At 42.3% G+C, this 13501-nt stretch overlaps 1 protein-coding gene across 1 annotated transcript in view; it reads right to left on the bottom strand.

Annotated features, from left to right (window-relative positions):
* MACO1 (macoilin 1) overlaps positions 1-13501 on the bottom strand; it is a 57515-nt gene that overhangs the window by 7766 nt on the left and 36248 nt on the right. The window contains exons 7-9 of the mRNA XM_028511680.2: positions 4344-4502; positions 2801-2983; positions 288-408 (exon numbers count right to left, since the gene is read on the bottom strand). Coding sequence (XP_028367481.1) covers positions 288-408; positions 2801-2983; positions 4344-4502 — 463 coding nt within the window. The remainder of the gene's footprint in view (positions 1-287; positions 409-2800; positions 2984-4343; positions 4503-13501) is intronic.

Raw genomic sequence — 13501 nt, 5'->3', positions numbered from 1 at the left:
CTAACCTGGCCTATAACCTAAAAAAATGAAGTGAGTCTATATCAAATTCTGGTATAAAACATCTCAAGGGACCATCAGCATTTCTGGCTTGTATTAGAATCTGACTAAATTAAATACGATATGAATGAGCTGGACAAGATTAGCGCTTCCTTTTGTTATACAGACATTTTCATATGCCATGGGATTTGCCTGTATCAAAAGGCACCCTCTCCACGTTATATCGCAGACCGCAAATCAAACACAGAAGAGGAATTCGAGTACAAGGAAGTCTTTGGTTCTCTCATTACCTGAACTTTCAGTTCTAGTTCTCTGATCTGGTCTTCTTTCACCTTCATGTCCATCGCGAGCTTCTTGCCCTCTGCTTCTAATTCCCTGATCCGACTCCGTAAGGTTTCGGTGCACTCTCCCCTTTGGAAAAGAAGAGAAGGAAATAAGGGCACTTAAAAGACTATAGTTTTACTTATACAGCAGGATTGCTGTTTCTCTTATATTCCAGAGTCAGTCAGGTGTCAGCTTATTCTCTCTACAAACTCTCTAAAATAATTATCATTAAGTGGGTATCTGATATGAGCCAGGCACCAAGCTAGGTACTTTGTCCATACTACCTTCTTTACGGGGGTAGGGTATATTATACCATTTTATAAAAAAGAAAACTGAGGTTGCGTAGATATAATACTAGCCCAGTGTCACCCAGCTGGTAGGTCAGAGGACTGGGATTAAGAAGTGAGGTTTCCACTGGGCCATACGACTTGAGACAATGCACGCAAACTGAGCAAGACAAAGACAGGCATGCCCGGCAGGGGACAGTGAGCCAAAAAAGTTTTCACTTTTAAAGGACTATGAGTTGGGACTTGCACCTTTCTTTAGTCATGAAGTTGCCACAGGCCTGGAATAAAAAATAAGAAGGGAGCAGCACTGAGTGGCTTCTCAAAGCTATAACAAGGATAAACTGCAAAAGATGATGGCAAAGACTAGTCCAAAGTTGATGAACTGTTCAGGTTTCAGGTGATCACACAGACAGCCTGATGGAGAAAGTAGGTGTCCTCACCTACCCAGAAATGTAGGTCCAGTGAGAGACTTAGTGCCTTGAGATTTATTTAAGAATAAAAACAACCTCCACACCAGTGAGGGCAAACAAGCACTATCTAAAGATAAGACCAAAACAAATAAGCCTAACTGGAAACAAAAAAGGATTTAGGATAGAGACTAAAACCAATTTACTGATTCTCAAGCATACAAGGCACTACAAATAAGAGGTTAAGGAATGGTTCCACCCTCCTCAGTGGATTTTTGAAAGTGTAGGTATGAGATGAATTAAGGACCGCATGGGCCATACCAGATAGTTGTTCAGGGAAAACTGCAATTGTAAGTGCTTCAGAGATGCTTACAGATCTTTAAACAAACAAACAACCCCCCCAAACCCCACACGAAGCTAGGGTTAGGGTGAGGCAGACTAGTAAAGGTCCTGTGTGTGTATATAGATGCTGACGGCCAAGAGAGCTCAGCTGTCTGCAGCACAGAGTCTGCTGAGGGGACACAGGCTCACAGGAGAAAAAGTTGTCTCCTGCTGTTATTTCCTGAAAAGTAAGCTGACGATTCATCAATTGTCCTGCAAATGCCAGAACCCAAGAAGGCTATTAACACACCAAATACAAAATAGCAAAACCCAAGGCCGAATGCCAGGAGAATTATATCACATAGCTATAAATTACAATAGAAACTTAAAATGAAATAAATAATAATAATTTACCCTCACTCTGCATCTGTAAACCTGTAACTGACCCCCACTATGCAGCTGACTTCACTAGTCAAGAAAACAAAGGAAAAAAGTGACAATGTGAAGTAAAAGCCAAAAACAAAGAGGTTCTTATCTCCCTCCCCTCCTTGCTGATATTCAGGTGGCAGTTACACAGCGGGTTTTGGAGTATCTGCAATACTTTCCAATGGTATGGGGAAGCAGTCCCTACTTTTCATCACTTCACAAATTCAATAGTGACTTTCATTTAAAAAAACAAACAAACACATTTTTTAAAGATTTTATTTATTTGAACAATGAAAAATGTTTAAAAAAATAAAAGAAAAACCAGAATTTTATTTATTTACTTTTTTTAGAGAGGGGAAGGGAGGAAGAAAGAGAGGGAGAGAAACATCAGTGTGTGAGAGATACATGGTTTCCTCTTGCACGCCCCCAGCTAGGGACCTGGCCTGCAACCCAGGCGTGTGCCCTGACTGGAAATTGAACTGGTGACTTTCTGGTTCACAGGCTGGTGCTCAGTCCACTGAGCCACACCAGCCAGGCCTCATTTTGGCCCCCATCTTTTCCAGCTCATTTGACAGTTTGCTGATAGCCAACGAAAACATGAAAAGTCAGTACATAGTACTTGGGGAACCAAGATCTTACCTTTCTTCCATTTTAAGATAAAAACTCCAGAAACACAACTAACTGTAGGGAGTAATAATGATAGTTCTATAAAGGGAATAAAATCCCAGACTGGTTGTTTCCAAGTGTTTAGTAGTTATCAGTCTGAAAGAAAGTGCCTGGAAACCCAGGCGGGGGAGGCACGGTGGCTCCCTCATGCCACTTTATAGATGAGGTCACTGAGGATGAAGTTGTTATAAGAGAGCGCAAGCTTGCATGGACAGAGTTTAAACCAGCTAATAAAACCTTACTTAAAAGCAATCCATCTGTGCACGACTGTTGTATTTCCAATCCTGCCTGAGGCATCAAATTCCCACGGCTGTCTTGGCACAAGGAAAGCTAACCACAGGTGAAGCACTCAGGTGACGCGGACATACATACCTAGACGCAGCGGCAAACGCGACAGCCCGGGCAGCAGTAGCTTCTTCTAACTTCTTCCTTTTTTTCTCCTCCATTAACTGCTTTTCTACAAAGCTTCGGGCTTCCTGCTCAGCTTTTAGCTTTTTCTCCAACTGGCTGATATTCTGCTTGTCTTTCTGCTTCACTTGTACAGCATTATGTAACCTACATGGAGATGATCGTCACACAGAGTTTTACGGTTACAAATACGCACTGTAAACCCTGGAAAACGCTGCTCCTCCGGATCATTTTAAGGCCAAAGTAAACAAGAGGTTTGAACAGCAAATCGTAAATATCAACCACCAGAGTGCCCAGGGAAAATATGTTGTCATTATTATTTAATAATTCTTAATATCAATAGGCAAGCTGCCATACAAGACTCAGAAACAGACCTAGCCTTTGCTCTGCCTGCAGAAGGTAATTCAAAAAATATGGTAAAACAATTTTCTATCAGAGGGAAAGGTAACTGTAGAACTAATTCAAGTGCCCCAAAGCACCTTAATAGAACTTCAGGCTGACCGAGGAGCAACTAATGGAACCAGCCTCACTGAAACTGAGGCCAAGGGGAGGCAGGGAAGGTCTGTCTCTGCCTGAATGTAATTATGCTGTAGCCTTTCCTTTCTGGCTGTGACACACTCTTTTCAGAGTATCCCAAAATAGATCTTACAGTCATAGGATGCTTCACTTCAGATAGGAATTTCAGCCGTATTACCTTCTTTACCTAAGACCACCCCCAGCTCAACAGATCCATGTAAGTTGAGTTTATCTAAATATATCAATAAGGGTGAGATGTTCTCTACCAATGCTAGAGCCATCACATATGTGGGTCAGAAGAAATGGGGAGGTTATTTGCCTATAATGCTTTAGCTTTTGAGTTACATTCCTTAAAAGTGTCGAAGGACTACTCTTTCTTTTAATTTTATTTATTTTTAGAGAGAGGGAGAGAAACATCAACGTGCAAGAGATACACCCATCAGGTGCCCCTCGCACATCCCCCACCAGGAAGCCAGCTAACCCAGGACTCGGATTTGAAGGACTACTCTTTCACTGGGGCAAGCCCACATTAGGTCAAGAAGTAATTCCAGAAAGAATTAATAGAAAGCATAAGAATTCACCCAGAAGACCTGGCTTTTTGCCTGCCTCTTCAAATAAACTCAAAGTTCAATGTCATTTTTTAATTTGAAAATCAAAGAAAATGGAGTCTAATTCTCTGGGAAACTTTCACTCAGTGGAGCAACAGCTTTAAATTGTGGCAGAAATACTTGTTAACTTGACTTATATTATCACAAAAGCTCAGTAAACACTTTAAGCTGAGAAGTTATTAAATGACAGAAGACAAACAGCAATATTAATAAACTTGTTGAAATGAAGTAAGTGCTTACAGAATTTATAACATGCTGACTATCTGGTACTAAATTAAACGTTAAACATTTTATTTAAAAACCCCTCTGCTAGGTCCCTCTGTCGTCACGGATCCTGCGCTCCAGCCCGTCTGGCTCGCCCAAGGCCCAACAGGCACACGTACTTGTTCTGCAGCAGCTCGTTCTCCTGCCGGAGCTGCCCCATTTCTGAGCGGATCCCTCGCTCGGTGCTCGAGAGGGAGCTGATCTGACTTCGGAGCTCTTGTTCCACTTGCCTGCTGGCCTGTAGGTCAGCCTTTAACTTCTTAATGTCTTGTTCCAGCCTAGGAGAAGGAGAAACACAGCATTTTCACCACGGAGCGGGCACCCATGAGGCTCTGCGGAGGCCCTGGCTGAAGTCCCGGACTGCTGGGTGGACAGCCGAGGACCCCTCTGGCAGTTCCTGCCACCGCCACAACTCCCGTCTGCAATTAGCTCTTCACTGAAAGCTTCCGCCTGGGTCCCCACCTCTTCCCCTGGGAGGGTACACCTTTTGATTTCCCCCAAATGTCTGTGAACCCTGACAGGGGAAGATGGTGCTTGTGAGCATCTGAGCTGCTGACGGAGGAGGCGGGAAAGGCAGAAAGAAGGTGGCTGAAGGGCAAGGTCCCCTCCCTACTGGCGAATTTCCTGTGCCCCTCAGCAAGGGAATGTTAGTAACATCCAGCTCACGACCCACCTGCTTTGAGATAGTCTGAGAGATCAGAATCTACTGTCTGAGATTCCATCCCACCACAGGCCTGGAAGAAAACAATGTCTGAGACAACCTCCTGAAATTACTATAGCATCCTTGCTAAATGATGCTCACACTTCTGGTGATTATGGCATAAGAGCTCATTAGACTCAATGACAATGAAAAAAAGAACAAATCGCATGTTTAAGAATCATAAGAAAACCCCATCTGTGAATTGAAGCCTGTATTTTCTATTCAATTCCTTACTCCTGTTCCATCCATTTGCTTTAATACAGTAATAGTTTCATTTTAAGCGATACATATTGGTGAACTATTATATGAACATGTATTGCTAGAAAAGGTCAACAAAAAGTGTAAAATCAAGCCCCTTTCTTCAAGAGAGGGCGTTTCAATATCATGAAGGGCCAATAAATAGATAATTAAAATGATTAAGCAATAACACGAGGAGGAAAGACCATGACTGAACACACACCAGAAGGAATAACTGCTAGAACTAGTATTTAAGGAGAACTATGTACCAGCACTGCTCTACGGCTTTCATAGCATAAACTCATTCAATTTGCACAACTTATGCTAAATGCAATTATTATTCCCATTTTTACAGATGAAGAAATCTAGATCAGGAAAGCTTCCAGCCAAGGTCACACAGGCAGGACAGCTCCGGAGTCAACTCTCCACCAGCAAGCTGAGCTGAAGTTCTATCGCTCATGGCGCGGTAGGGGCAGGAGTGCCACGTGAGATCTGAGCAGAGAAAATGGGAACTGAGTTGGGCCTCAAAGGTTGGGCAGGATTTGCAGAAACAGACGGGGAGGAGGGCGTGTTTTAAACAAGGGAGAAACATGTCCAAAAGCTCAAAGGCAGGAACAGCCACAGATATTTGAGGGGCCGAGCAGTCAGTCCAGCCTCTGAGGAAGGCTTGTTCTGCGGAAAGAGAGTGAGAAGAACAGAGTGGGTCTGCGGGATGGGACTCTGGTGAGTGGCGCTGAGGGTCGGGCCCAGGATGGCTGCCATCTGAGACTCACAGGTACCTTTTCCTACACATTTACAATTAGGCAAAAAAAATCAGTTAGCTCTGATGAGACTTGTGCATTTCATGAATACAACATACCAACAGAACCAGGATTTCTGGAGGGCAATGGTGATCTCTCCTTGGGATTGCCAGCTCCACAGACTAAGTCCCGACAGACACGTTTTATTAAGCGCCAAATCCCCAGGGCCCACCACAGTCATCAATACTTACTAAATATATGTTGCCTGGCATCTCCTAGATAACCAAAGAGTAGCCTTGTTTACTTTTCTACCTCTGCCAACTAAAACAAAACCTCAAAAACAGAAAGTCTTATAACATCGATGGTCTTCTCCCAGACGCAGTAGTCAGTCTCCCGGCCCGGCGACCGGGAGCGCAAACTGGAGACCTTGTGTTCCAGGAGCTCTACTGGGTCTCCTGACCCAGCTCGCTCCCCAGGGAAGGGTCACAAGTCAACATCACGCCACACTTTCCCTATTGCCAGGGTTAACCCAGTTGAATGTCCTCTCAGAACTGCTCTAAACAATTGCAGACTGGCATTTATACCGCCCCACACCATCCCTCATTCACCCGAAGTAACCCAAGGGATATTTTCCAAAACAGGTCGATGCTGTCAGGTTATCCCCATTAAGAAGCTTGGCTGAAAACGTATTAGGTAATTTATCTTTCTTGCGAAGCCGATTTCACAGTCTGACAGTTGCATTTTCGGTAGAAAGGGTGAATTTTAAGGCGAGAATAGGAACTTGCATGGTGTAGTAATGCACTTAGGATCCGAATTCTAGACTCTGCTCTGGCGTCAATTCTGTGACCCTGGCTGGGCAAGGCGTGTAACCTTCTAGGACTCAGTTTCCCCATCTGAGGCCAACGATCTCTAAAGTTCCTCCCAGCCTGGTCTAGGATTTCTAGCCTGACACACTTACCGCTGGCTGCTGATCTGCTTCTTCAGATTAGCAACCTAAGCTGTGTCACACGCACAGGAGTCAGGTTCCACACAACCGGCCAACTGGAGGAAAACATGTGCCCATTGGGGATGAAAGAAAAATTAAATCTGCGCAGGCTAGGTGTCAGTAATTTGCGTATTCTTTTTGCATTTTTAATTGCCAATTTTCCTGCCATGAACTAAGAATAAGAATATTCTGAATGAAATGTTAGAGCTCCTTGCAAAGTGTAAAAGCCCAAAGAGTTAATGTAATTATGAGAGCAAAAAGTACAAAATATCTGGAGTGTAACTTCTAGAGACCACAGAACACTAAACGTCAATATATCTTTTTATGTAGAACTAAGAAATTTTTGTCAAGGCTATGTATGAGCACAAAACAACAAAAATAAATGATGTGGTTACAAGGGTAAGCTGAAAATATAAGTTGTACACTTGATTTATGTACTTCTGTGAATGTGTGTTATAATTCAATAAAAAGTTTACTTTCAAATATAAAATAATTTCACAAGATATAAAATAGAAAAGCTCCTAGATTTTCATAACTGCTACCATCAATTTTGTAAAACTCTGAATTACTGTTTTCCAAACAGTTGCAGCAAAACCTGTAAGTTAGTACCAGCATCACCCAATTGAAGAAACACCGACAAAGCCCTGGCTGGTGTGGCTCAGTGGACTGAGTGCCAACCTATGAACCAAACAGTCGCCGGTTGGATTCCCAGTCAGGGCACATGCCTGGGTTGTGGGCTGGGTCCCCAGTAGGGGGCGCATGACAAGAAACCACACACTGACATTTCTCTCCCTTTCTCTCTCCCTTTCCTTCTGTCTAAAGATAAATAAGTAAAATCTTCATTAAAAACAACAACACTGGCATGTAAGATAACTTAAAGGGCTAAATGATAAATTCTAAGTAATTTTTAAAATTTATGTGGGGAAGTTTCTCATTGACTTGCTACAGAAAGCATTAATTTAACATTAAAGGTTCACTATATTTTAAGCCTTTACTGAGATATGTGGTTAAAATGATTTACAATTCTTTATTGGATTTATTTATTTATTTTAGATTTATTTTTATTGTAAAGGTGACACCCAGTCAATCTAAAAAACTGCATACAGCAAAAGTATAAAGAATAAAAATTTAATCCATAATCTTCTTATCCAGATAGAACCATTCACTATTCACATTTGGTTTACTTCTTTTCTGCATGTCTTTTTTCCTTTCTCTTTCTTAACACATGTAAATATTTTTAATATTGGTGAGAGAGTACCACATACAGTTTACATTAAAGTGCCTTCCCACACCATTAGAAATCTTTCATAAACAATTTAATTGCTGCATAATATTCCATCGTGTGAATGTACTATATAGTCCCATTTTCTAAGATATAGCTCAGTTTTTCCATATGCTCATTACAAGGAGTATAAATGAGTTTTAAAAGAATTATGTGGATCAGTAAGTTGAACTGAATCAAGCCAGTCAAGTGCCAGGGCACTTATTAGGCAAATAGCTACTATTAGTCTTAATGGTACACTTAACCCTTCGGTGCTGAAGGTCAGAACTTCCTAGGTAAAAAAGCAGATATATAATTTATTGGTGTGACACACCCAGAAGTACTGCTAAAATGATACTAAGAGGTTAATGTAAAGTCTTCAAATGTATTCATGGGATTTTATTAAAATGTCAACAGCTGCAACCTAAATTAGAAGCAAGTGGTCAGGAAGAACATGAAGTAAAAGTAATAGTTTATAACCCTAAAACTCACTTCAGTAAATAGGGATCAAAAGAAAGAGGAAAAAAATTAATCCATGAGCTCATATCCCTTTTATGAGAGCTAAATCCCATTCTTCCCTACACAATAGAAGATTAAGGGGTAAAAAGGGAATTCTCTCCAGAAGAACTACAGTCTCATGCAAAAAAAAAAAAAAAAAAAAAAAATTGGGCCAGATAGATCTTACCCAAACTTTGGTAAGGCTTAGGCAGGAAATAAATGCACTTCCTGCTTTCCCAACTCCGGTGGCACTCGTTGTCAGGCCTACGAAGGCTGCCTGACGGGGTCACCACCTGGGATGCAGGCAGGGCCCATGGCAAAGCCAGAGTCTATGTGTCCAATAAATACGTCCATTTGTGCCAATTAGATGAGCCAGGGTTCTAACCAACTCAAAATGTGAACTATTGGGTCCAGGCATCTTTCCGAGCCACTTCACTGATAACTTTAGAAGACAGCACTCAACCTCTAACCTTGTGAAGCTAGAGGTGAACGCCAGCTGACAAACAGGAGGTGGGGCCGTGGAGGGCAGGACTTTCTCTGGTGTGCACTCAGACGGGCTGGGCTGACCTCCAAGCAAAACTGACCAGTTGAGATCCCTCTTGCCTACTCCAAACCTTAACTCTATCCCATCTTCTCCCTCACTCTTCCCAATGAAGTTACAATGTAAATAAATGGTTGATGATTATTTAATCTTAATAGAAAAAGATTTACATTTTAATATTCTCCAAAAGAATGAAACTCCAACATTAGCTTTTCAGGCAGGCTAAGTAGGAAAAATATCTTTGAATATCTTGAAGTACATGTGGTAGTAAAACAAAGTACAGTCTTCAAGTGCCAGCTTTTAGTTGAAAGGGGTATTGTTTTTAAGTATCTGAAAAGTAGGAAGATATTTACGTCTAAATGTCTGTAATCCTTACCTTTTGCGAATTACTAGAATCATAGCCCACAGTCCTATGACTTCACTGAAAATTTAAAAGTCTCCTATGAGTACTGCCAGTAATTCCAAAGTTTTCTAAAGCCAGAGGCTCTGAGGCCTGACTGGGAAGCACAGTGGAACCTGAAGGCCGTGGGGCACCCAACTCCCCAGGAAGCAAGTCTCACAAAAGAGAGGGAGACCTTTTCTCACCCGGGACTTCACCAAGGGATGACTAGGTTCCCCGAATACTCCATGAGTCACATTCCACCAGCCCTCCAGTAAACTACCTAAGTGTATACTGCTACGGGCTGCTGGCTTGACCCCATGAACTCGTCAGGAAGACAAGGAGCCTTGGCTCTGCTGGTTGTCTGAACTCTGGAGTGCTGGTGACGGAGATGCTGCACAGGCTCTGCAAGACAGCGCGGAGCTTACAATCCTGCCTGCTCTGTAAGAGAAGGGCTTCGGGCCATCCACAGAGTAGACTGCCAAGGGCCTGAAAGTTAGGTTTTTACTGCCACACAAGCCAAAACAGCCCACTCCTTGTTTCCAGGCATCTTCTACCTTTAATTGCACCACCCATCTGGAAGGAACCACCTCTGATTTTCAAATTTTACTCATTCTTTGAGGCTCAGTTAAAAAATAAAAACAAACAACAAACTAAACGCATTCTCCAGCATGAGGCGCTGATCTCCAGGGCCCCAAATTCCCTCTCTTTCCCAAATCTGAAAGCCCTTCCCGTTGATGCCTCTCATTTGGGACTAAACCTTATTGCCTGGTGCTGGTTTTTAATTTGTTCTGGCTTTTAATCTTCTCCTGCGTGTGTATCTTATTTCGAAAAAGGCTGTAAGTTCTTTGAAGCCAGGAACCAGAGGCCAACAGTGCTATGAAACTGGAAGCTGGAACTGTTATTTCTAAAATTTCTTCCAATTCTCCCAGACCATGTCTCTAACCCTCACTCTGTGTCCATCTCCTCGGTGCTTAGATAGAACAGGGTCAGTGTTATGACGAATGAGGCTCTGGAAACCTATCCACAGCGGGCCGTCAGATATTTAGTCTAAATAATGGCTAAAGGAGACGGGGTAAGTGGGTTCTTGCTTACCAAGCAGGCGGGTGCACATGAGAAGAATGAATGAACAGCAACTGCTCCATCTTGGTAAGTACCTAATCCTATTAGGAGACCTGCTGGTCTACATTAATCACACAAGACAAGACTTGTTTAGGGACTGCACAGCTGTCTATGCAGAAAGCTGAGCTCATATATCAAAGCTCTGTCCCAACAAGCAACACTGTTCCCCCTCTCCCCAACTCCTTCCCCTCTCCCTCTCCAGTCATTCACACTGATGGGACAGGCAGCAAGCATGGGCCATTCACATAAAAATGTGAAGGTAGCTCATCAGTGGCTAGAAGCTGCTCCAGTATATCCTATAAACCACAGCTTCTGCAACAAGTGAGATGAAGCTGCCGCGGGTCTCACTGCACTGTGGTTACTACCATTGCTTACCAGGCACAAGTATCTGTAAATAAGCAACAGCCTGGTGACCTGATTACAAAGTACTTGTCTCTGCCCCCTAATCTGTCAAACACAAAAGGCAAACATATTCATTTTCATTAACATATGCAAAGAAATGCAGAAAAGGAATCCTAGAGACTTCAGCACAACTGGTCAATCTGGGAAATGAAAAACTGACTTCTTGAAGCCCTTCAAGGATAAAGCTATAAGCTGTAAGTGCCACAAACTAGTACTTTTAATAAGGTCCTTAAAGGATGCAGTCAGATTTGATAGTCTGTATCAAAAGCACTTAAAATGTTCCTATCTGTTGATGCGGCATGCTGCTCCCAGACATTTATTTATTTGGAGGACGGGTGATACACACAAAGACTGAGGTAAAAGTGTGTTTGATGCAGCATTATTTATAATAAAAATATCTGAAACACTTAAATATTCAACAGAAGCCTAGCTAAATAAATTGTATATTCATTCATGTGTCTGTCTGACTGACATACAACCATTAAAAAAAACCACTGAGAGCCCTGGCTAGTGTGGCTCAGTGGATTGAGCACCAATCTTAAGGGTTGCCAGTTCAATTCCTGGTCAGGGCACATGTCTGGGTTGGGGGTCAGGTCCCCAGTTGCGGGTGTGAGAGAGGCAACTGATGGATGTTTCTCTTGCACATCCCTTCTCTCATACATTGGAGTTTCTCTCCCTCTCTTTCCCTCGCTCTAAAACAAACAAACAAACAAACAAACTGTTCCTGCCTTTCAAAAAGCAACCACCAAAAAAACCCCAAAAACAAAAACCAAAAATCCCACTGCGGAAGAATAAGCAATGACAAGAGAGAACGCTCATGACACAGTCAATGAAAAAGACAAAGAAAAAAATGACTCAGAGGCAATATATTAAGATAGTGGCTCTCTTCTTTATCTTAAAAACAATAAAATCAATATATGTAACTTATTTCTAACATTTGAATTCTTATTTTATAGTTGGGAGAAAAGTTATTTTAAAAGAGGAGGCTGTTAATCGACTTTCCATGGTTTTTCAATGTTCACTGTTCCTCTTAGATTTTTCCCACATTACAGGTCAGTTTCAGAATAATCTGAAAGCCTCAGGGAAAATCCAACTCTTCTACTTGACAAACATTTTAGGTCATTCCAAAAAAGGGGAACTTAACTTTCTGAAGTAGACAACGATTCAGTTCCTAAATCTGCATCACATTCATCAGTTCTCATTGAAACGAGTTTCTCATTGAAACAACAGCTTCCCTAAATCTCGATTCTAGAGCTACAGTTTACTGCCCCGCTCTGGCTCCCTGAGGAAAGAGAAGAGCAGGCGTTATTGCTCTGACATCAAGCTTGACATTATACATGCTACAAGGGATGGTGCCAGGGGGTCCGGGTTCTAAACTAGGTGGCCTGTGAAGTCTGTGAATAAGTAATATCCACTTCCCAAATTTTTGTGTATTTTATGCTCTAAAATCATGGCAGAAAACCATCTTGGCATGGAAGAAGTCTCCAGTCCTAGGTACAGGAGGCCTAAGCACTTCTGTATTGTTTGAAGAACACCAACCAGAAACCCGAACCACCTTCTTATCACAAGGTTGTTCCCTCTCTTCTAAGTAGTCCGAAAGTCCCATAGTCAGGTGTGAGGATTAAATAATAAAAAGGGTGGTCTGTGACTGGGGGTGGAATACTATCAATAAGTGCATGTTTTCCAGGGGCACAAGGAACTGAGGAGAGGAGGAGGCAAAAAAGTCCCATTTATAGATGGCAGATTAGTTCATGGGATTTACCAGATAATCCCTAACAGAAAAGTCCTTCCTATAAGAGTCAAGTTTTGATTCTTGGGGTCAGGGGATAGGAGGGAGCAAAATATAAGAATAACAGGAAGGGGCAGGTGCAGACGTGGCAAACTGGTGAGCCAATCTGGTCCATAAAGATGTTTTGTTTGACCGTCTCCCACATGATGTAAAAAAAAAATTAACTGGTAGATTTCACATAATGATAATCTATTTTCAGCATCTGTTCAAAATACCACATTTAGCAACATTGGGCCTGCAATCCCCCCAGGCCACAGCTGGCTGTCCTGTTTGGGAGGGTCTGTGCTCCCAAACTCGCAGGTGCCCAGTGCAGTAGCACATACGAATGCTGCCAACCCTGGCCTGCCCCTCATGCCCATGCACTGCCTCACTTCTGTAGGGGGCTAAGTCTGGAACACCTCTTCTTTCCAGTTCACTATTTTGAGTTTGTTTCAAATCTGTTACAGCACTCCATTAAGAAAGGTGAAATATACCTTATGAGAGGAGTTGTCATTTTTCCCATTTAAAAAAATACATTTGTTTTAATCCTGAGAGTTCCAGCTGTCTAGAAAAAAGGTCTACGAAATCCCCAAGAGATGTGCATAGGCTGAAGTATACCCACGCTGGATGTCAAAGTATTCAAA

The sequence above is a fragment of the Phyllostomus discolor genome, chromosome 5 (assembly GCF_004126475.2).
Source record: "Phyllostomus discolor isolate MPI-MPIP mPhyDis1 chromosome 5, mPhyDis1.pri.v3, whole genome shotgun sequence".
Classification (NCBI taxonomy): Eukaryota; Metazoa; Chordata; class Mammalia; order Chiroptera; family Phyllostomidae; genus Phyllostomus; species Phyllostomus discolor.
Note: the sequence above shows the minus strand (reverse complement) of the source record. Positions and strands in the feature narration are given on the sequence as shown.